The 24,553-nt window shown below is 41.4% G+C and overlaps 3 protein-coding genes across 3 annotated transcripts; 2 read left to right on the plus strand and 1 right to left on the minus strand.

Moving 5' to 3' along the window:
* Positions 1-2,082: 2,082 nt before the first annotated feature.
* Positions 2,083-3,442, plus strand: ptger1c (prostaglandin E receptor 1c (subtype EP1); the record flags this gene model as incomplete). Its single annotated transcript, XM_080044635.1, has 3 exons — positions 2,083-2,961; positions 3,073-3,255; positions 3,386-3,442. 3 exons carry the CDS (start codon positions 2,083-2,085, stop codon positions 3,440-3,442), a joined length of 1,119 nt encoding a protein of 372 aa, XP_079900761.1.
* Positions 3,443-3,691: 249 nt separating this feature from the next.
* slc27a1a (solute carrier family 27 member 1a) lies at positions 3,692-17,315 on the plus strand. The gene is made up of 14 exons (XM_080043744.1): positions 3,692-3,740; positions 3,925-4,077; positions 4,404-4,571; positions 4,670-5,064; positions 5,706-5,873; positions 6,177-6,246; positions 6,340-6,431; positions 6,523-6,632; positions 6,753-6,962; positions 7,042-7,168; positions 7,272-7,409; positions 9,314-9,478; positions 9,604-9,750; positions 16,372-17,315. The coding sequence occupies exons 3-14, from the start codon at positions 4,405-4,407 to the stop codon at positions 16,527-16,529; spliced, it is 1,947 nt and encodes a 648-aa protein (XP_079899870.1). The 5' UTR covers positions 3,692-3,740; positions 3,925-4,077; position 4,404; the 3' UTR covers positions 16,530-17,315.
* A 108-nt stretch (positions 17,316-17,423) lies between these two features.
* On the minus strand, positions 17,424-20,502 carry trim35-13 (tripartite motif containing 35-13; the record flags this gene model as incomplete). Its single annotated transcript, XM_080043745.1, has 6 exons — positions 17,424-18,032; positions 18,122-18,240; positions 18,342-18,364; positions 18,441-18,671; positions 18,761-18,856; positions 20,101-20,502. The coding sequence occupies 6 exons, from the start codon at positions 20,500-20,502 to the stop codon at positions 17,494-17,496; spliced, it is 1,410 nt and encodes a 469-aa protein (XP_079899871.1). The 3' UTR covers positions 17,424-17,493.
* Positions 20,503-24,553: the final 4,051 nt, after the last annotated feature.

The raw sequence follows: 24,553 nt of genomic DNA on the forward strand, positions 1-24,553 counted from the left end.
TCTAACGAATAGGATTCCAAAAATGTACAAGAATCCCCTGAGGCACCTACTCATCAAGCTCTTTAAAACTCTTTTAATGTCTGTCTCTGTGGCAATGGGTGGTATTCATCATGGTACCAGGTGAATAGCAGAGTCAAATCCCTTTTTGTTTTGAGGGAATCAGACTTATCATTGCAATTTTGATATTGTAAAGCAATAGCTGCCTTTTTTACCTATTCAACTTTTACTGATGAATCCTACAAAATGAAGAGATTTTTGAGATCCCCTCAGGATCAGTCGGGGAGATAAAGAGATGGAAGGAGACTATCTAAAGGGGGAAACAAGGATGCAAAATGCAGGTCCAGCATGTGCAGATAACGTAGCCTTCAAGCCTCTGGAGAGGGAGACAGTAGGACCGGGGAGAAAGAGACACTTGAAGGCAAGCAGGAAAAGAGAATGAGAGGAGAAGGAGAACAACTGAATATGAAGAATATAGTGATAACTGAATGTGGCTAATCAGGCAGCTCTACAAACAAGAGAAACACATTGGCACTCTCTTTTTTTGTTAAACCATCCCAAACAATCCAGTCTTAATCTGGAGTCAACTAAAGGTAAGCCTCATTTATTGTGCATTAACATTTAATGGTTATAAAGATAAGATAAGACACCTTATTTTCTACAGTAGCAAATAAGTCAAAGTGAAGACAAGATACGCATTATGCACAATGTAAGGGATAAGAATAGCACATGATACTAAATGGTTGGAGCTCTAGAAAATTTGGATTCTTCCTCATTTAAATAAATCAGAGAAAAACTATAGGCGTTGCTTTATGATGTCTGAGTTGATGAAAAATGTTTGGTTTTGTTTAAAGAACACAGTGTTCAGTAAAAGAAGAATTAAACAGGAGATTAGGAGTAACATAAATGATACAGTATCCTATCCAACATGTGTCTGATGAATTCCCATGGTAGATTATATCATGACAAATTAATGTTGTTACTGATAACAGCCTCCCCAACCAGAATATAACCCCTGAATTCATTTTAACCATACAGTTCCTCTGTTATTTTACTCACACTCTCGGGGGAGATTGCTTTTCTCTGTCTCGGTACAATGACCATAGATGAATTAAGAGGGAGGAAACAGAAAGAAAAGCAAAAAGAAAATAATCTGTATTAAAAAAAGAAAAGAAAAAGACGATGGTAAAACAAATGGACTGCTTGATCAGCATCAACACAAGTTAAAGCAGTTTGTGTGGAGGTTACCAACCAAGCAGACAGTTAATGTTAATCAAAGGAGTCTAATGGTCGTACTTTACATTATCAAAAGATGCAAAAGAAGTAGAACAAATTTGGCTGAAGTTTTGACTACATTCTTCTAATATAAAGATGTGGAACTTTTTGCAAATCAAATCAAATCATTTTATTTGTATAGCCCAATATCACAAATAGACATTTGCCTCAGTGGGCTTTACATTCCATACAGTATGACACCCTGCCCTTAGACCCTTAGCTCGGCTGAGAAGAAACTCCCAGTAAAAACCCTTTATCGGGATTTTTTTTTTTTAAATAGAAATCTCAGGGAGAGTCGACAAAGAAAGGGATCCCTCTCCCAGGACGGACATACTGCAATAGATGTCATGAGTAGAGAAAAATCACGAAGGAGTGCAATGGAGGACTCTTCTAAGATGTCCATGTATATGTGACATAAAATCTATTGACATAATATTGCTATATTTCTATAAATGTTTTGGCTGTATGACTGTTTGATACAATCACAGAATTCAATCTGAATTTCAACCTGCTTTGGGACCGTTGTCATGTGCCTCATGAGTCATGACACATCTCTCCTCCACACTGGAGAAAGGCTCTGACAGGGGTTCATCCACTTCTCTGATTGGGCAGTACCGTAATAGCTTTTCTAATCAAGGTCTAAATCTTGTGGCTCAGTGAGGCATGTATCATAACATTCATTAGTAGGCCTATATCATTTTGCATTTAAGTATTTTTATTTTATTATTTTTTAACAAATGTTAAACTTTGTTGTTTAACTTTGCCTGTCATTTTCAGCAGATGACACTGAAGATGAGGACAGCATCTATAATGACTACTTTGTATTCTACGCCATCCATCCTCCACCCCAAGACCAACTCCTCTGAACTACTGAGTCCATGGCTGAACAGCAGCACCTGGTCAGCTGTCAGATGGTCAGGTTTAGGGATGTCCTGCTTCACTATGACATGTGGTGCTATCTCCAACCTCACAGCTCTGGTCATCCTGGCCAAGTCCTATGTCAGACTCCGCCGCCAATCCAAAGCAACCTTTCTGCTCCTAGCAATGGCTTTGCTTCTGGCTGACCTGGGAGGTCATGTGATCCCAGGGGCCTTTGCTTTGTATCTGCACATAGAGCAGATGTTTGAAGTAAAGACTGAGAAGCCCCACAAGTATTTCTGTCAGATCTTTGGTGCAAGTATGGTGTTTTTTGGCTTGTGCCCATTGCTGCTGGGTTGTGCCATGGCAGTAGAGCGCTGTATGGCCATCATCCAGCCCTTTTTCCATGCTGCTAGGATCACAATGGCTCATGTTCAGAGAGTTGTATTATTTTTGTCCTCTCTTGCACTTGTGCTGGCAGTTCTACCTTTATTTGATGTGGGGACTTACACTTCCCAGTCTCCTGGGACATGGTGTTTCTTGCCTATCCATAGTCCACAGTCAACAGCTGACACCAATCTGGCTTTGGCCTTCTCATGTCTGGGCCTCACTGCACTTACTCTTTCCCTACTCTGCAACATTGTCAGCTGTCTGGCATTGCTACAGGCCAGAAAGAAGTCCCACAGTGTTAACACAAAATCAGCAGCTCAATGTACTCGTCTTGCATCACCCGCATCCTCTACCTCCTTGTTTTGTTCGTTGGATGTGGAAATGATGGCTCAACTGGCAGTGATAACTGTGATTTCCTGTGTGTGCTGGAGTCCCTTTCTTGTGAGTAACATACCACTCGTTTAGATTGTAGAATTTGTTTGGTTAGGTACTTTTAAACTAGCCTATTGTAGGCTAATAGCTATCTGAGTGATTCTGTGCCTCTGATTACAGATTCACATTCTTGTGATGCAGTTCAACCAAAGCCCCAGGGACTCAATGAATGACGAGGATGGGTTCATTCTTCTGGGCTTACGGTTGGCCTCCTGGAATCAGATCCTGGACCCTTGGGTTTACATCTTACTGAGGAGGGCCGTGCTGAGAGTGTGCTGTTCTTTCTACAGACAGAGATCCACAGTGACAGACAACAGATACAGGCCTGCCTTCATTCTGCAATGACCATTTTGCTCTGACTGAAATAAATAATTTATTTGTGTGTGTTGTGACAAGTGTAAGAATGTAAACTGTGCTGTGGAACTTTCATCAGGCCTTTGTCGTGTTCATATTCAGCAAGCCAGGGTTTGTGGAGCAGCAGTGTGAATAGGGGGATGGGGAGAGACTTTCACTACATTTCTAAAGCTTTAGTTAGTAGTCTGTGCCGGCTCTATGATGAGTAGCAGCCACTTGCATCTCTAGTGGTTGGGCTATTGGGCGGGGCTTATCATTGGCCTATCACAATTGAGAAAAGTTTGACAAGCACCCAGTTTAACAAATGGCTTCGCTACTGGAGGAAGCTCATACCCGGGGTGGGCGGTACTTGTTTGGCAACGGTTCTGTCCAACATGGAGTACAGAAAATAGCCTGATTCACCCTGCGTTTCCCAGCTTTCTTTCACATTTTTGGTAACTTTTGAATGACGGGCACACATTATGAATTCTCCTCCGTAGATGATGACCTAGGCTACAGGACTCGCTCACGTAGGCCTACGTTTTATACTTGAATGTAAACTGTAAACTAGCTTAATCAACAATGACCGACATGACGAAGTTTTAAATGTAAAATAGTTAAAATAGTTGCTTTCCTCAGAAGTGCTACTTTTGTATTGCTTCTCGACGCTCTCAGCATCCAGAGGGAGATTTGAAAACTCAAGAGTTTCTGTTACCAAGTAGCCTAACAAGTTGTGCCCACGTCGGGGTTATCGGGTGAAAGGTGACATCGCTCCAGTCCATTGACTCGTAGGTAAGTTGTTAGCATTGCATAGCATGTCAGGCTAATGATAAGGTGTCGCGTTTAAGTTAACGACGATAGCCTGTAATGTGGAGTAATGTCTGTTTATGTTCACTGCTTAAATGTGATCAAATGAATGTGTAACAACTGCAATGCTAACTTTATCCGTGCTCAGGGGCTTGTATATGCTACAATTGTTTAAGGCCTATTTGTTTATTTATGTATGTATTTTAAGTAGGCCTGGTTCAAATGTCATTAAGAGAAAATCGAGAGGTAGCCTATTCTTGGACGTATGCCCGTTCTATCATCAAACCCATCTGCATTTCCTCCATGACAAGAATGCACAATGCGGCCAGTGTGTCAGCCTCTCTGGGGTCCTTGGGACTGTTGCGTCTCTTCGAAGTGTCCTGGTCCTGGAGCCTGGCTGCAGGCTTTGGGGTATATCTGGGCACAAGAAGCTGGAAGTACTTCTACATTGCAGCGCGCACTGCCAAGAGAGACCTCATGTAAGTTAAAGGATATCCATATTAAAAAACATGTTATGGGTCTTCATCTACTTGTAGGCCTACCTCATGTCTGCTTGTCTTCCTTCTCTCCTCACCAGTGGCCTGTATGTGCTGTTGAGAGTGAAGATGGCGTTGTGGCGCTACATGCGCAATGGGAGTAACATACCTTCCATATTCGCCCAGACAGTAAAACGCTACCCCAATAAACCAGCACTGATCTATGAGGCCACGGGGGAAACGTGGACCTTCACACAGCTGGACGAGCTGTCTAATGCCGTGGCCCACTGGGCAAGGGCTCAGGGCTGGGTGGCAGGGGATGTGGTGGCCCTGTTCATGGAAAGCAGGCCGTCACAGGTGGCGCTTTGGCTAGGCTTGGCCAAGGTTGGGGTGGAAGCTGCACTCATCAACTTCAACCTCCGCAATGATTCCCTCCTGCACTGTATTGGGGTGTCAGGGTCACGAGCTATTGTCTTTGGAGCTGAGCTTGCTGATGGTAATGATGTGTTTAACAGTATAGGACAAGCCCATTGAGATGTTAGCATGTAGCTTTTCATTCTGAATCTGCAGAGGGTTGTATTCTAAAGTGCCATAATTGGATAAAAGCTTGCCCCATATTTGGCAAATGAATAAGCCACGTTGGCATTGTAGGCAAAAGTCTTGGCATACTGATCAACCTCAGCAACATATTTCATGTTTAATTTTTTGTCTGGTGTGTTGGATTTTAATCTTTATTTTTGTGGTATCTCTTTTTTTAGTTTGTTAATGGTTTATTTGTTTTATTTTCTATTACAATATTAATAATTCAATCCTTTGGTTTCTGTGATAAGCTACGTACATGTGTGGGTGTTTTTTACCAAATGTTCTCATTCTTTGTTACATAATCCATGTTCCTCAGATGCTAGTTTTAACTGCTTTTGTCTTAGTGTTGTTGAATGACAGTTGGATAGGCAATGTGGGTTCATAAATAAGTAGTATTGGCCTGACCTAATATAAGAAAATGTCATAGTGGCAGTATATATTTTATGTTGCTCACCATATAAGACATGCATTTACAGTAATGTGTTATTAAAAATGGAGGGTTTGAACTGACCTGACTGTTCCCTTCTCCCTTTTGTTCCTCTTACTGAATGTCAGCCATGTTGGAAGTCAGTTCTTCCTTCAGCCAGTCCATGGTACGGTTCTGTAGCGGAGACCTCAGTGCAGAACATCTGGCCTCTCTGTGTGCTCGACCGCTGGACCCCATGTTAGCGTCTACATCTAGACATCCTCCTTCGCCTTGTGTTCCCCCCAAAGGCATGAATGGTGAGTACCTAATCTATCACTCAACTCAACTCTGATGCTATGTAAGGATAAAGGTGTGTGTTAATGAGTAGTTTGCTATTTTTAAGTCAGCGTGAGTGCAAGATATATTCTACATGACAAACTAGAGGTCTGTATTCTCAAGGAAAACATGTAGCAGAATGAAGCAGCAGCTATATTTTCGGTTTTATCATTCTTTTGGTTCCCGTCTCACATTCCAGCACTGATGGATGACTGCTGTGAAGAAACCTTAATGGACAGAACTGTTACTGTGTTATTGCTATGCTCTATTATTCTCTCCTGCAGACCGCCTATTTTATATTTACACCTCCGGCACCACAGGGATGCCCAAGGCTGCCATTGTGGTTCACAGTCGGTATGTTATTCACTAAAAAGGATCCGGAGTTGTTACAGTTGCTGCACAGCTACTGATAGATGTCTGACCATCTCTCCTGTGTCTCCACAACAGTTACTACAGAATCGCTGCTTTTGGGTATTTTGCCTTTCGCATGCACCCTGCAGACATCATTTATGACTGTCTGCCTCTCTATCACTCTGCAGGTAATGTGATGGTAGCCTCCATCTCTTGAATGAATACAGTTTATGGCTTTTTATTTGCATAACAGAATTGTTAGCTGCCTTTTATTACCAGGTAATATCATGGGAGTTGGTCAGTGTCTCATCCATGGTCTCACTGTGGTAGTGAAGAAGAAATTTTCAGCCAGCCGCTTCTGGGAAGATTGCATTAAGCACAACTGCACTGTAAGAGCTCCTGCTTAGAAAATATTGTAATGTGTCATATTTTATGAAAACTCTTCCCACAAAAAACATACATTTTGGAACAAATGCCAGCGCAATAACAAGACTGATTTGCCTTCGTAGGTGGTGCAGTACATCGGGGAAATCTGCCGCTACCTCCTGTCTCAGCCAATACGGCCATCGGAAAAAGGCCACAGAGTTCGGCTGGCAGTGGGAAACGGGTTGCGCCCCAGTGTGTGGGAGGCCTTCACACAGCGCTTTGGAGTGGCGCAGATTGGAGAGTTCTACGGAGCGACTGAGTGCAACTGTAGCATCGCCAACATGGATGGAAAGGTCAGCAATCATTGTCACCTGTATCTTCACTGAATACATGTGAATTTGATCTGAGTTGAGTTAATTCTTTTCATGCCAGGTGGGAGCCTGTGGATTCAACAGTCGCATTCTCCCCAACGTGTACCCCATTCGTCTGGTAAAGGTGGACGAGGACAGCATGGAGCTGGTTCGCGACAGCAGAGGCCTCTGTGTGCCTTGCCACCCTGGTAACTTATTCTAATGCTTCATAATGTCTTTGCTGTAGAAGTAGAGTGTGGCTCTTCACTTGGCCGATCTTGTGAAAGCATTAGACTCATGTTTGTGTTGTAGGTGAGCCTGGGCTTCTTGTGGGCCGCATCAACCAGCAGGACCCATTACGGCGCTTTGATGGCTACGCTAACCAGGATGCTACAAGGAAGAAGATAGCTCACAATGTCTTCAAGAAAAATGATTCTGCATATATATCAGGTAACAGAGGCTTTTTTATTTATATTCATAATCATTCAACACAGTTTGAAGTTCTCAATTTAGATATGTGCAATGATTATTTTAAAGTGCCTATGAGGAACTTTGGCGGCTGGCGGCCCCTTTGGACAAAAGTGTTAGTATTTTTACGTATTTTTAGTATTCTAGCATGTGCAGGCCGGTGCGAGTCTCAAATGATGAAGTGTGAGGGCACGGAATCTTTTCGGCTCTGTGAGAGTGGTTAGTGACACTGCATCAACTAATGCCAGTCAGTGCCACACACACCTGATTGCAATGAGTTGATGCAGTGTCACCTCTCACGGAGCTGAAATATTCCGTGTCCTCACAGAAAGCCATCAGCCAGTTTCTGTCCATACACAGCTAACAATCAAGCAACTCGTTTTGGCTAGTCTTGGCAACCTGTGCGTTTGACTGGTGATCGGCTAACTGACTATCTTAACAAGTTGCGAGTGAAGTTTCAGATTCATCAGAGCCCCTCAGAGCTGGCTTGTGTGCCCCACATAACTTAATACAGTCCACAATCCTTGACAGCCAATGTCTGTTTTTCTTTACCTGCTTGTTGTGTCTATGTATAGAGATGCGGTGGCCGTCATCCAGTTGACAGGCAATACACCTTTGTCCAACATCGACAGCTTAACAGTTTCCGATGTGACTTGCACTGCATTCATGTTTTCTTGATTTTAGACGATACATGTTTTAAATCCATAACCCCTTGTTGGGTCCAAGCCGTGTCTCCTCCAAACAGCACGCACGGGAAACAGAGAAGTGCGCTTTTAGCTATGCTAGCCGTTAGCCAGTCCTTCCTTTCAAACCAAGACACACAAAATGAACAATTTTATCGCGTGTCCTTTTGTTTTATTTGGACATCGTTTGGGCGATGTGCCCCTAGTCTCTTTCTTTATTTATTTATCTTCTTCCAAAGGCATCAACGAAAACGGGTGAGTCGGTAGATAGTCCACCATTGGCACCGGTTAGCACTCTCCATTGTTGATCAACACTCTTATCTCCCGCCTCCAACAGTGAGAGTCACTGTCACTGTTGGAGGCGGGCCTAAAGTCACTGTAGGCTACTGTGATTGGCGGAAAGTCAATGGTCTGGGCTAGATTACTTTAGTCCAAATGGTCTCTAAATCGGGGGGGGTATGTCATAACATATGTCAATCAAGATTGGACAACACCTATTGGATGCTGATTTTGCTAAGTGTGGTCTTAGAAAAGTCAGACCAGACAGATATATGTATCCTGCGTTTTTGTGATTATTTGGTGCTGTTGCTGCTCGCGTTGCACAAAATCAACCAATTCTAAGTGTTAGTAACTATTATATTTTAATAATTTCATTCATTTAATAATGTTCTCATGTTTATTGTAAAAGATAGGGAGGGCTTAGCCCCACTAGCCCATTGATACCAGCCGTCCCTGCCTGGAGGGATAGGCTACTCAAATCACTTTGCTGCGCTACACTGAAATCTGCGACCAATACGAATATGTGACTATAGAGCCTGCATGTGCAAGCCGAAAATCGGACTGGGTTTGCCACCAGATCAAATGCATTAATAAAAACTATATAAAAACGTCTTTCTTTGCACTGATGGTCTCGTTTGCTGTTAAAGATAATTTATGATTATCAGAGGGAAAATGAGGCTGTTTAAAAGATATTTAAAAGTTCCTCGTAGCCGCTTTAAGTGTACAGGATTGAAATAGTTATAGCTCCTAAACCTTGATTCAAGGTTTAGGAGCTATAACTATTCAACACATTTTCAGCATATGAACTTCAACTTGAAGTTCATATGCTGAAAATGTGTTGAATTGCCAAGCTCCCTTTCTCAGTGCTCAGTAAGTTAAAGTTCAGCCATACTTTGACTAGCTTTCTATATGTCTACCCTATAGGTGACGTGCTGGTGATGGATGACCTGGGCTACATGTACTTCCGTGACCGCAGTGGAGACACGTTCCGCTGGAAGGGAGAAAACGTCTCAACCACAGAGGTGGAAGGCATACTCAGCAGTCTTCTGGGTCAGACTGATGTTGCTGTGTATGGCGTGACAGTACCAGGTCATGGTTAACTTCATATACTTAGTGCTCTCATCAACACATTGAACCAGTATTGTTATTTCTCTTTAGCACGTAGCTTTTGACTATACTCACTACTTTGTGTTTATCTCCATGTTTCCTACTAGGTGTGGAAGGTAAGGCAGGCATGGCTGCTATTGCAGACACTTCAGGGAGTTTTGACTCCAATGGATTCTTGCAAAAAGTCCAGCAAGGTCTACCTCCATATGCTCGCCCTGTGTTTCTGCGAATCTCCCCAAATGTAGACACCACAGGTAAACTGTCCTAATACTGTGTCTTTCTTGAGTATAATGCTTCGTTTCCATCGTGCAGAGCGGCTCAGTTCGGTGTGGCTCAGTGCGCTTATTTTGGCTCATACATATAATAGGAGCGGCTGGTTTGACCAAGCAAACATTCACCAGATCTAGTGTAAGCAAGCTGAGCCGCTCTGCTCGTTGGAAACAAGGCATAAGGGCGCACTCACACTAGGCAAAGCTGCCCTGTGCCGTACTCAAGCACGATTGCCCCCCCTCCCCCGCTGGCCTGTACTCACACTGCTCCTAAAGATCTGGGCCTGGGCATGATTGCTCCTTGCTATAGGGAGAACAGGGTTATACAGTGCTGTGTGAAAGTTTGTGAACCCCTTGAGCCTTTTGGAATTTTATTTATTTTAACCATTATTAATTATTTTTTATCAATACCAGTATTTTATATGAAATAACAGATGTTTGTTTATCAATTCAACAGTTTTCTTTTCCAGAAATCAACTGTTAAAACAGATAAAACAAATTATTTGACAAATGTTGTATGTGCAAAAGTTTGTGAACCCTGAGCTGTATTGCTTAAATCGAGCAAGGTAAACACAATCAGGTGGGCCAAACTGATTGATGAAATAGACCAATGAGAGATCTTTAGGGAAGAAATTGGGCGGCACTAGATAAAACAGAGATCAAACCAGGTCAGTTTAGGCCCACCAAACTGAACCCATACAGGTCAGACATGCTCAAAGGGGAATCTCAGGAATAGAGTTTTGATGTTGCACATTTGTCTGGGGACAGCTATAAATTCATATAATAAAGTTTGAGCTCCATCGGTCCACCATGAGGCAAATCATCTACAAATGGAGAGCTTTAAGAGTGACTTAACATCTGCCTAGAAGTGGACTTCCTTCAACAATATCCTCAAGCGCCACAAGAAAAGGGATTTTTCAGGTAAAAACCAACCCAAACATTACATCTGGAGATTTCCAGACCATTTGCCACCACCGTTCTTCACTTAGGAGAAGGTTCTCTTGGTGGTAGGCAGAGTTGCGTTTTTGCCCAAACATGACGGTTTTGTTTGTGACCAAACAGTTCAATTTTGGAAAAATCTGTCCACAGAAAAGACTTCAGGTATCTCCAGGTGCTCTCTGGCAAAGTTGTGACAAGCAGTTTTGTTCTTTCTTGAGAGTAGAGGCTTCTTCAGCAACCCTCCCTTGAAAGCCATGTTGACTTATTCTTATTTTGGAACCATGCACATCTGTCCCAGATGCTGCAAGAGAGGTCTGCAAATCACTAGATGTAATGTTTGGGTTAGCTTTTAACTGAAAAATAACTTTTCTTGTGGTGCTTATGGATATTTTTGAAGGAAGTCTACTTATAGGCAGATGTTCAGTCACCCTTAAAGCTCTCCATTTGTAGATGATCTGCCTCACGGTGGACCGATGGAGCTCAAACTTTTTTTTAATTAATTTATAGCTGTCCCCAGACAAATCTGCAGCATCACAACTCTATTCCTGAGATTTGTTTCGCTTTTAGCATGTCTGACCTGTATGGGTTCACTTTGGTGAGCCTAAAGGCCAGGACACACCGGCCCGATAATCGCCGTCGTAGAGTCGGGAGGGGGCGGGGACACAAATCTGTTTGGTGTGTGCCGAGAAATCGGTCGTCGTAGATGTCTTCGGGCTTCTTTTGAGCCGATTGAACATGTTCAGCCGATTGTGTTGATGTTCAATCGGCGGCGGGCAGTCTTTCAGTTGGAGCAATTTGATTTGTGGAGGGCTAGCGAATCAGTGAAGCCCGGAAGTGAGGCGGGTAGCACAAACAGCTAACAACAGTTAGTTGACTGCTCGATACTCTCTGCTAAAAATGGTGCTCTTTATGGTCCATAAATATAAATACGTATTTCTATCTATTTTTATGGTCTAGAGAGCCGTCCCATAATTTCCGGCTTCCGTATTTCTGGAAAAGAACATTTTTGAATTGATAAACAAACATCTGTTATTTCATATAAAAAATACTGGTATTGATAAAAATGAATTAATAATGGTTAAAATAAATAAAATTCCAAAAGGCTCAAGGGGTTCACAAACTTTCACACAGCACTGTATGTCACACGGGTTGGTTGTCACAATCGTTATATCTTGGAACCAGAAGGCGCTGTCTGTGAAATTTTGGTATGTAAATATCCAGAATTGGGATCAGAGGTCACCTACATACAGTGCCTTGCAAAAGTATTCATACCCCTTGGAATTTTCCACATTTTGTCACATTAAAACCACACGCGTACATTTATTTTATTGGGATTTCATGTGATAGACCAACACACAGTGGTGCATCATTGTGAAGTGGAATGAAAATGAAATATGGTTTAAAAAAATGTTTAGAAATAAAAAAACTGAAAAGTGTGGCGTGCAAAAGTATTCGGCCCCCTGAGTCAATACTTTGTAGAACCACCTATCGCTGCAATTACAGCTGCAAGTCTATTGGGGTATGTCTCTGCCAGCTTTGTACATCTACAGACTGACATTTTTGCCCATTCTTCTTTGAAAATAGCTCAAGCTTCAGATTCAGCATCAGATTGAATGGAGAGCATCTGTCAACAGCAATTTTCAAGTCTTTCCAGATATTCTCAATTGTATTGAGGTCTGGACTTTGACTGGGCCATTCTAACACATGACTATGCTTTGATTTGAACCATTCCATAGTAGATCTGGCGGTATGTTTAGGGTATTTAACCTTCTGGAAGGTGAACCTCCACCCCAGTCTCAAGTCTTTTGCAGACTCTAACAGGTTGTTCTGCCCTGTATTTGGCTCCATCTATCTTCCCATCAACTCTGACCAGCTTCCCTATCCCTGCTGAAGAACAGGACCCCAACAGCATGATGCTGCCACCACCATGTTTCACGGTGGGGATGGTGTGTATAGGGTGATGTGCAGTGTTAGTTTTCTGCCACACATTGCACTTTGCGTTAAGGCCAAAAACTTCAATTTTGGTCTCATCTGACCAGAGCACCTTCCTCCAACACTTGCCACAAGCCATGCGGGGGACACAGCATATTCAGATGAGACCAAACTTGAAGTTTTTGGCCTGTATGCAAAATGCAATGTGTGGCGGAAACTAACATTGCACATCACCCTATACACACCATCCTCACCGTGAAACATGGTGGTGACAGCATCATGCTATGGGGTTGCTTTTCTTCAGCAAGGAAGAGGGAAGCTGTTTAGAGTTGATGGGAAGATGGATGGAGCCAAATACAGGACAGAAAACCTGTTAAGGCCAGGACACACCAGTCCGACTAGCCAAAAATGGAGTTTGCCGATTCAGGCAACTCCAGTCTTCCCGTCGCGGCCAAAAAAGTGCAAAGAACACACCAAGCCGAGTGCTGACTTTCCGTACGCTCTGCGCTTGCGTGGGACGTAATGTCTCCATAACAGCAGGCGGCGCTAATCTGTATTGTGGCCCGAAAAAATACGGAAGCCGGAAATGATGGGACGGCTCTCTAAAACATAGATAGAAATGCGTATTTATATTTATGGACCATAAAGAGCACCATTTTTAGCAGAGAGTGTCGAGCATGGTGTCGAGCAGTCAACAAGGGTTGATGCATGTGAGTACTCGCTGAACGAAACAAACAAACACATTAAAACAATGGCTAACTGTTGTTAGCTGTTTGTGCTACCCGCCTCACTTCCGGGCTTCACTGATTCGTTAGCCCTCCACAAATCAAATTGCTCCAACTGAAAGACTGCCCACCGCCAATTGAACATGTTCAATCGGCTCAAAAGAAGCCCGACGACATCTACGACGACCGATTTCACGGCACACGGCAAACAGATTCGTGTCCCCTCCCCCTCCAGACTCTACGACGGCGATTATCGGGCCGGTGTGTGCCTTAGAGTCTGCAAAAGACTTGAGACTGGGGTGGAGGTTCACCTTCCAGAGGGACAACTAGCCTAAAAATACAGCCAGATCTACTATGGAATGGTTTAGATCAAAATGGTTCAGACCTCAATACAATTGAGAATCTCTGGAAAGACTTGAAAAATGCTGTTCACAGACGCTCTCCATCCAATCTGATGCTAAATCTGAAGCTCAAGCTATTTTTTAAAGAAGAATGGGCAAAAATGTCAGTCTGTAGATGGGCAAAGCTGGTGGAGACAAACCCAAATAGATTTGCAGCTGTAATTGCAGCGATAGGTGGTTCTACAACGTATTGACTCAGGGGGCTGAATACTTTTGCACGCCAAACTTTTCAGTTTGTAAAACCACGTTTAATTTTCATTCCACTTCACAATTATGCGTCTATCACATAAAATCCCAATAAAATGAATGTTCGTGTGTGGTTATAACGTGACTAAATGTCGAAAATTTCGAGGGTATGAATACTTTTGCAAGGCACTGTATTCTTCCTTGGAGTTAGACTGCTGAATTTGAGGTGAGAGGACTGTTTGTGTTCATGTCAAATTGACAATATTTAGCTCCTCAGTATTTTTCTTCTCGGCTTTTACACAATGGGTTTATAATAGGGCCCGACCGATATATCGGCCGATTATAGCACATCTCCGAAGATAATGCATATTGCAATTAATAAAACGTTCCTGTAAACATATCGACAGTAAAAAGTATTTATATTTAAAGTGGACCTATTATACTTTTTGACTTTTATGACCTATAAATGTTGTTATAATGATTTATAGTCATGTTTAACCATACTAGCGTATCAAATAATTACGTACCTGCATTTACACGTATTCCCTGCTGACCGTCTGGGGTGACTGTGCAGAGCACTAAACACTAGGGCAGCCGGTCGAGGAATCACGTGACAAATCGGTTCAGAATTTCCTGATAATTTTGTCGTCACGAAAAGCGGATGTTTCCATGTATGGTAATGCTGCTCAGGCAAGCTCCGGCCATGCCCCCACCTTCCTGCTCTGAAATCTCTCCGCGCGCTGCTGAAAATGTTCCGGAAGGAAGGTAACCAATCACAACGGAGTGGAGTTTGCAGGAGGAGGGGGGGGGGGGAGGGGCGGAGAAGCACAAAGCTGAGTGTAGAGAGAGACTGCTGTGCTCGCTAGGGTGAGAGGAAGAGTGTCCCGAAAATCTACATGTTTTTTTGTGATGTGATTCGTGTCGGGTTGGTCTATAGCAGTTTTTAACAAGAAATTAAGACCAGAAAAGTAGTATAATAGGAGATCTTTAAGGGTTCAAAAAAGAAAGAAAATGTAATATATATTTTGGGGATTTATAAAAAAAATAATCGGCCGATTTAATCGCTATCGTAATTTTTCTCTGAAAATAATCGGCATCGGCACTCAAAAATCTATATGGGTCGAGCCCTAGTTTCTAACAAAACAATTGTTACCCTAAAAAAGAGTGAAGGGTAAGCTATAGTTTAGATTGTTGTTAGCAAGCTAATTAGTTGTCAGATGGTTGTTGGCCTTGATGCTAGCAAGAAATTCAAGTTGGGGTTGGTCGTCACATTTTTGGGGGGGCTGTTTGTCACATGTTATCCAAAGGCCAGAAAAGGAACCCAATAACGAAAGAAATTGTCAAGCTGTATCCTCACTGACACCCCAGTGAAGGAAAGAATAGAGCAGGAGAAGGCAGCTAGCATGCAAAAGAAAAAAGGGCAACAAAATCAAAACGACCCAGTGCATCCCAAACTAGACTAGCTGCCAAGGCTACTCTACCCGAGTGCACTTCTTCACCCCAGCTGGAGAAGAAGAAACAGTAAGTTATGTAGGCCTATTTGTCAACTTGACAGTGCAATTAAACTTTAAAATGTAGTTCTGCTTTCTTGCCTTCTTTTTAAGATTATTCCCATTAAGATAACATTGTGACAAACAACCCCATAGTGTGTGACAACCGACCCCTTGATGAGGTTGGTTGTCACAATGTGTTAGGGTGTCTTTGATTAATTTCTTCTTTATTACAATAAGTTAGAAACAGTGAGGGGTACACATTCCAAGCCAACACCTTAAGCTTCAATTTAATGTAGGAATGACTATTGAAAGATGTGTAGGTGATGAGCAATTCTCACTAGAGTAAAAAGTGTGCCTACTAGCCCCGGTCTCCCCTACTTCACCAGGTCTATGTGCGCATGGGTTTGGGATTTGGATCGAGGCTACTTGTAGGCTGTACGATTTTGAATATTTTCATCCGGCCAAATTTGCAGCAAACATTCCACTTCCACATCAGACCTCTCAGAATCATTCTGCAATTTTTTTTTAAATGTAGGCCTACGTTGGACGTATTGGGTTGCGGGGTAAAGGCTCATATAATTTGTAGAGATGCCTAGTCTATTAAAAAAAACTATGAGAAAGAAAATCAAGCACAATGATTGTTAACACTTTAGGAGCCCTTCAGCCTTAACAGTCTTCTAGATAATTACCAAGCCGTTATGCTTGTGCTTGTGTCGGCTCATTAGCATCTTTACTTTGGCCTGAGAACACCTCTCCCAAGTGTGCCAAGGCCAAGGAAGTGTACCGTGCTTGAGTACGGAACGGCACACTCACACTGGTCAAACGTACTAGATTTAGTGTGAGTGCACCCTATAAATGTTTACCATCACTATTTATTTTTTTAGTAATTGAATAATAATCTTCTAAATGTATCTCCACATTCCTGCGTAGGTACATTCAAAATTCAGAAAACCAGGCTACAGAGGGAGGGATACGACCCACGTCTCACCACTGACCAGATCTACTTTTTGAACAGCAGAGCTGCACGTTATGAGGCTGTAGATGAGGAACTACACAATGCTATAGTGGAGGGAAGATTGTCTCTATGACATGGATGCTATGGCAGGGCTGAACTGAGAGAGGCTAGCCGTTCAGGGAACAAGGTTAATAGGACTACTTACATAGGTGGAGTAAAGTTACAGACAAGGTTTTAACACTGAATGAGTAACACTCCAGGACTTAATATGAGGGTATTTATTCCATTAATAACTCCTTTTATTTTTTTAAATAAACACTTCAAAAAAGCCTTTGAACATCACATGGGATCTTCAAAGACCCATTTTGAATAGGATATTTGTTACAATAATGAGTTTGAACAGAAATGGGTAGTATCAAGTCAAACTTTGTTACATGTTGTCAACCCATTTAGGATATATGCTGCAAAAATAATTCCATGTAGGTATAAGCAACACTTGAGTTTGAAGTTTATGTTTTTTTGGGTTGAAAGACCACGCTGAAACACACTGTACATGTGGCTAATAGATCAAACACTAACCATAGTCTTTTTAATGCAATGAAAAACTAATATGACTTGTCATATTTGAACCTCTGAACAACAGTGGCATGGCATTGAGAATGCACAGAAGTTGTTATATGTGCCTTATGTGAAACCTCAGATCTGTGTTTCAATTTGTTTATGCTTTCTTTCTTGGAAAGCAGTTCAAAAGATGTGTATTTGAAGTAATACTGAATTCATGTTATGGAAAGTCATTTTATATTAGACATCTTGTCAGCGTAGTAATATATGGGTGTTAAAGGATGTAAAGCTATTTACAATTTCAGTTCTCCCAGACAATTTTTTTTTTTTGTAACTCAAAATAAATATTTTAAAACGTGTTTGTTTCATATAATTCATATAAAACTGATCACATTTATTGCTGTCTTACAAATATTTTATATATTATTTTTTGCAAATGAAGCAAAAGACAAAAAAAACTCAATTCAAGCTCGAGCAGCCCTTTCTTATATAATTTTTTTAACAAACGATGTTTGACAATACATCTCCCAAGTGAATTATGCGTCGGTTGACAAGATAATCCTTGAGGGTTGGATTTTCAGTGGATGCTCTTTGCAGGCAGTGCAAAAATAGGGAAAAGCTCTTGGTGTGACGACACCTGTGAAGGTGTAGAGAGGGGTTCTTTCTCCTGGGTCGTAAAAGGTTACTTTTCCTCGATCCATGTCTAAAACTACTCTTATAACTTGTGGCTTCTTAGTCATGTTCAGCGGCTGCCATGGTGCTGTGCAGGCCTTGTGCTCTCCATTGCGGAACCTTATACACCAGAATCCCTCTGCTGGTGTGAGCACATGCTTGCCCTTTCTGTTGATGGAATCACTAGCTATTCCCATGACCCAATAGGTGTTGTCCTTCACCTCAACATCCCAGCTGTGGCGTCCAGAAGAAAAGCCATCAGCAGCCAGCATCTCAGCACTGATGTCAAAACGTTCTGGGTTGTCTGGCAGCTTGAAGATCTGGGTGGAGTTCTGCACAACTGTGAGATCCTCTGAGAGGATGAAGCAGCTAGCTGCTGTGTTTGGATCCAGAATCACAGGATCTGCAAAGAAGAATCCATGTAGCAGTTATTAGTGTTGCAGGAAGCAGAAGATCAATAGAACCTGACAAGTTGGTGTTTTAGGAGCTTACAATATTTAACTATGTTCTTCATCTTCTCCCACACTTTATATTTCAGAGAGCCCACGTGTTTGGCCACGTCAATCAGAGAATCAAACATCATTTGTGGTTCAGGGGAAGTCCGCCAGGTTCTGTAAAGATACTGGAGCAGTTAGTTGTTGAGAATTGTGTCTGGAGCTTTTTTCATCCTAACAATAAGTTGAGCTGGTATCCTAGATGTGGTAACACTTACCTCTTTATTGTTTCTTTGTAATTCTGAAACCACAAAAAAGCATTTTAAAAACTAATATTTGGTATTAGAATTGTCTGAAGCAACAATTGTCTTTTCTACCTTAAGAAACGGGATGGCTTGAGAGTTCATCTCCTGCTCCACTAATCTTACGATGTTGGAGAGGCAATGCATTTCATTGCTTATCTCCTCAATCTTCTGGTTGAACATCCGATCCTTCTGATCTTCTTCATCCTTTAGAGCTGAAAGCCTGGCGGCCTCCTGCTCTCTCAGGAAACGGTGAAGAGCTTCAAACTCGTCTTTGATCTGTGTTTCGGTGTGTTCAGCTTGGTTCTGAAAAGAGACATGATTGATGGGTAATAATCATTGCCTCCACACACCTTGTTCAGAGTAACATGCTGTACTAGTGGAAGTGACAGTACCTTGACATGTAGTGCCATTCCCTCACAGTCCATCTTCACCTTCCTGTACAGCTGCAACTTGTCTTTCAAAGGCAGCAGAGCACTCTTCAGTTCCTCCTGTAAAGTCAATCACAGGGCATCCACACTTCAAAACAAGGTCATTTTGGCAAGTGGCCAAGCTGTCAGCACAAAGTGTGGCCTTCAGCTGCCACACACTCTTCCATGGCAGTATTATCTGAAACTGCAAAGCTGTTCAATACAACAGGATCAAAGTAAAGGGACAAATCTATGGAAAAGGGTCTAATGTCCTAGTCACATAAGCAACATTGAGTTCTTGTAACGGCAGGTACACAATTTGTCAACCATTATAATAATTTCACATTATTATTACTTAAGGGTTTTCCATTCTCCAGAGAACGCGGAGCAGAATGACCATCACAGAAACCTTGTGGGAGTCGAGTTTCAGTCCTCTCTCGACCCCAATGGCAACCAAAAATATAAATCTATAATTAGCTGATGTTAATGAACTCAACAAAGTCCTTCACACATATCAGCATATTGGGCTTTGAGAAAGCTCCAAAGTAGAAAGAAAATCCAACTAAAAAATGGTGAAAAAAAACAGTAAAATCATTTTTAGAATGCTAACAAGCTGAAAACAATGTCCAGGTACAATATACTTTTATACTTTTTTAATAACTAGCTTTTAAGAATTAATCTGTTAATTCTGCCAGATAATCAATCAAGCTAATCAGTTATTGTGTGATCGTTAGATTAATTCAGTCATCTTAAATTCATATTAATTAACCTTAGTAATTTTATAAGGACATACTTCAAATTCGGCATCCAAACAATGGGACAATTGTTCATCATCCAATCCAGCTGTAATCATTGTGTTTTACAACTGACAGTAATCGGTTGTAAACTTTTATATACTATCTATGGTTGTAAAACAGAGGGGAAAGTGTTTGGTCATGCAAGATTGCCTAAGCAGGTGATGCTGAAGATAAACAGCTCAGACAATAAAAATGTGTGCTGTCACCAACACTCGTTTTTTTTTAATACTTTATTTATGATTTTTTTAATGAACATACACACATAAAAAACACTGAAAAAAGGAATACAAAAATAAAAGATAAAAAATGAAGAACAAACATGGCACAGGTTTCTATGGCAAATCTCAAACTGTAAACAAAAGTTATTTGAGGTGTCATGTACATATATATATAGTCAAGGAAAGGCTGCCAAGTTTGTTTAAACTTCTTTGCTCTCCCTGAAATATATCTAATTTTCTCAATATATAAAGTACTGGAGAACTCTATGAGCCAGATGTCTTAACAGAGGGCTAATTTGAACTTGCCTACCTTACAGTCATGAGCTCCTTCCCCGATGGGATAGAGCCTGTGCCCAGTGTGTGCATCAGCTTTTTGACACAACACACAGATTGTCTCCAAGTCGTCCAGACAGAACAATGTGAGCTTTTCTCCATGCTCCTTACAAGCCTCTGGGTCAGTCTTGCTTCTGTTCTCCTTGAAAGTCTCACATGACTTCTGAAGCACAGCGCTCACCACTATTTGATCCATGGTAGATTCACTCCAGCAAAGAGGACAATAGTGTGGATCCTCCCTGCCTTGTGTCTCCCAGCTGCCTTTCAGACAGGCTTTACAGAACCTGTGCCTACAAGTGAGCACCACTGGCTGACAGAGAATATGTCCACAAAGTGGACAGGAAAGGTCGTCCTCAAGATGAATGCGTCTGGTGGCCATTCTTTTCCACAGGGCTTTAGTGACGAGTCAGGGTGCGTGGCCCCACCCATGTCTCTGGAAGGCTACCTCGTCTTGACCTCAGGGGCTAGTGTTAATGCCTCAGCTCCCAAAGGCATATCCCATGTTATGCTGCCTGTGTTGTGTTGAGCATGCACATTGCTCCTTCTCAAATAAACACAACGTCTCAGAATAACAAAAAATTGGCTTTACATTCAAGAGACTGTTCAGATTTCAGCAATTCAGTTGACTGCTTTTCCTCATTGCTGTGAAAGAAATAAAGAAAATAAGAGGAACTACATCAAACCAACAGACTGTTTGGATCAGTATGTTGATGATGGAATATCTGCCCTCAAGGTGATCTTTTTATTGCAGTTATGTTATGAGCATGCTATGGAAGTTATGTGAGAGCCCTGTTGAAACAAAATGTCACAGTCTATTGAAAGAGTTGACAGGGAAACAATGTCCAAAATAAGCCTGGGGGAGAGGATATAAATAGAAAGTAGTACCCCATTTGGACCGAAGTTATGTGGGTAAAGAAATATCCTCCTGCTGACCATTGGAACAGTGTTTTTCCACTGTCAAGTTTGGCTTTGGGAAACAGCTCTTTTAAAAATTGACATATAGTTATCTTTTTTAAATACATTGCGGTATAAAACACAAACATGTTATTTGTTTGAGTGTTTCAGAGGGTAGCTGGCATTTTAAAGCAATGTGTGCACACAGTAGCATGGTCATCTTTAAAGTTAATGTGTTCATTTCGAAAGTATTTCAAACTAAGCTGACTGTGTTTGTGCTGTGACCTGTATGTTGTAAGAGTTAGTTTACTAGAACACTGCACCAAAAATAGTGTCAAGAGTTTGTAGGTAGAAATGGAATACGATCCTGCCATTAGAAAACACGCTTTAGATCATTCTGCTGGAAGTCTTGTCTACACTACTGTATTGTAGCCCTACATGTCACACATGATGTGCAAGGGTTCACAGTCAGCTTGAAACCATGCAGATAGGAGGGTTATTTTAGAACACAGTTATTCACAGTAAACTATATCCACAGCTAGTTAGTTAAGTGGTTAAATACTGTACATCAGGCTTCATTCTGTATATTGGCTGGGCTTTAGATATATTATTAAGCATTTAGAAATCAAGTACAGGTATACTCATTTTCTATTGTTTACAGTCCCCCAAAAGCCTCCCAACAAATCACAGTAAAGCATACGTGTGTCAGCATTACAGAAACCATAAGTAAAAAGGACAATAAGTTGTAATTCTGTATAAAATAGTAAGTGAAAACCTTTCACTAACTACCCTTAGCAAAGAGCATGAAAGTTTGGTTTGTGTCTGTGCCAGGGCAGCAGTTCAGAGCCAATGATAGTCCCAGTCAACAGATCCCCACACACACATACAGTATGTAGGCTACATAAAATGGCCAGGTTACTACTGGCTCCTGTATGTTTTAAATATGTCATGACGACAATTTCTAATAATCAACAATAATTTATGTTTGAAAAGAAGTTTGGGTTAAAGTCCAATTTAACCAAATGTTTAGGAAAACAAAAATCACAAGGGGATAGTCATTCTGCAACAGTGCTTGGCCACTGGGTCACTCCAAGCTCAAGTTTTCTTGGACACATTTTTCACTGTAAGATTGTACAGATTTTTTAAAGTTCTATTTTTTTATTCCCAACATTTTGTATTTTTGTATTCCTAATGGAAAGCAGCAGGCATACTCTAAAGTTTCATGTTGAAGTATTTCCTGAATGCTGTAATCATATTTGGACAGAAATGTTTCTCATGCTTCAGTATAGGATTACTGAACTTGTAAAGAGTACTGCTCAACACTTTAAAAACTAAAAGAAATCGTTATAAAAAAAAATTATGAATTATGAAAATATTTTTTATTCAGCTTACCTTACAATCCTTGAAGGCCTCCCTTATGGGAAACACACTGTGATTGCTATGAAGGCCTGAGCTTTGGCACACACTGCAGACAGGTTCCAGATCAGCAACACAGAGTAGAAACAGTCTTTCTCCGTGAGTGCTACATGATTTTTTAGGAAGTCCAAGTTTGTCTTCAAAGCACAGAGGACACTCTCTAGAACCATGTTGTATCCAGAACTGCTCCAAACATGAGTCACAAAAGCTGCAATTGCAACTGATGCAGCAGAGGACCACTGGGGCCAGGAAGATCTCCCCACATAGAGTACAACAGGAACCGTCCACACCCTGGCATGAGATGTCCTCCATCGCTGAAACTCAAAGCAGCACTGATGGCCCTGGCAGCAGACCTACATCCCCTCTGCATGGACAGTATGTACCATGGGTGTTATAGTTACAGTCCTGTAACATGGGGGAGAGGAGAGACCCCCAGCTCCTCCAGTTTCACCACAAATAAACATTCACGTTAACTTTCAAGGCAGGTTTTCAGTTCTATGGTAATGAAGACTTGAAAGGACCCACGCAAATTCAGTGAACATGTTCACCTGGCACAAGTATATGAAAAAGATATAGAGCTATGAAATGAGCTAATGTGATTTTTTTAAAGGGGACATATTATGCAAAAACTCGGGTTTAAATGTGTATTTCCGAGGTCTACTAGAAAAGGTTTTAATGGTCTATTGTACAAAAAGCCCATTAGTTTTCTACCAATGCCCATTTCTTCATTGCCTTTTCAGGCCTTTTTTGGCCTCTCCCTAAAAAATTTGGTTTTGACATCTACCCCCCTCCTATCTACATGGGCGTGCATGCACCGCCCTGCTCATTTACTCTATACCTACCTATATGGGCATGGCACACGCCCAGCTGTCAGTTTTGTTTACTTTTGGCCAATGCAGCATGGAGATCGATGTTACCATGTTTACCTTCATTTCTACAGCAAATATCAGCACACTTATCACTTCTAAACCAAAAGCTTTACAACTGAACCTGGTCAGGCAGGAGTCTGAGCTGAAAACTGTGAAAATTGCATCAAGATTTCTGGTTTCCCTGACATTATCCTCAGGTAAATACAGTTTAAATATGTCACAGTCAGTAACAGAATATGAGCTAAGTATTTATGAATAAACTCTCTAAACTTGTAACATACAACGTTTTATGTATGTCTCTACAGGTTAAACTGGGGAATGATCTACAACCCAGTGGAGAGAAAAAGCTTTGGTTGTGATGCCATGCTGTAAATGTACAGTAACGTGGCAGGAAAGGAATGTATCATGTCAAGATCCACTGGAAAGACATTATCTTTTGTAAAAAAAAAAATATATAGAAACAATTACAGTCAGAGCTGCAAATTATCTGACACCCTTTCAATATCTAGTAGGTAATGTATCATTTGTATTGTGATCACTCATTTATAATAAAGTTTTACTGTTAAAACATGTATTGTGTTGCTTACTGTCACTGTTTGCTTCGTGTAGTAAAGGATTACTTGAAACTCACATTTTCATAGTCAGGATGTTGGACTAGTTTTCAGACCGATCTACATGCATTGACTTAGGCCTATACGTTTTTTAATTCAACCCTTTAACTCTCTGAAGATGTTTTCTTTGAAACAGTATCATTACATTTTAAAATGACCAAAACCATACTTAAAAATAAAGCAGTTTATTCATAGCCAGTGAAATGGAAATATAAAGTGTACACAATTCAAACAGAAGCAAAGCCATATTGTATGTAACTGTCCAGTTGTTGCTGGTGGGCCCTGAAGAAGACCACCTGTTCCACCCAGTGAACAGTCCTCTGATGGAACAGATAGTGTGACGGTCCTTGTGGGTCAACGCTCCGTCAGGTCACCCAGATAGCTGTAAAACATGGCACATTCAATGTTACATCATGTGTAGCCTACATACATGATACATCTGTAGTTATGGCAAAGCTACAAACTAATGAAAATATATTTTTTCTTCCATTATTAAATAAGATGGGCCACTAATAAGTTCAGTATAGCCCTTGCTCAAGAAGAAACGAGTTCTGAGTGATACTGTGTGCTTTTTGAAATATAATGGACAGGAAACAAACAGCAGCAGAGGCAACTTACAGTAGGCTATTCCTGTCTATGA

Source organism: Ammodytes marinus (assembly GCF_949987685.1).
Source record: "Ammodytes marinus genome assembly, chromosome: 16".
Taxonomy (NCBI): domain Eukaryota; kingdom Metazoa; phylum Chordata; class Actinopteri; order Uranoscopiformes; family Ammodytidae; genus Ammodytes; species Ammodytes marinus.

What these genes read in the sequence shown, in the direction of transcription:
- slc27a1a (XM_080043744.1), top strand. Translation starts at nt 4,405, where the DNA reads ATGCACAATGCGGCCAGTGTGTCAGCCTCTCTGGGGTCCTTGGGACTG. An exon ending in TGGAGCTGAGCTTGCTGATG is followed by an intron (nt 5,065 to 5,705) that starts GTAATGATGTGT and finishes ACTGAATGTCAG; the next exon opens with CCATGTTGGAAGTCAGTTCT. An exon ending in CCCAAATGTAGACACCACAG is followed by an intron (nt 9,751 to 16,371) that starts GTAAACTGTCCT and finishes ATTCCTGCGTAG; the next exon opens with GTACATTCAAAATTCAGAAA.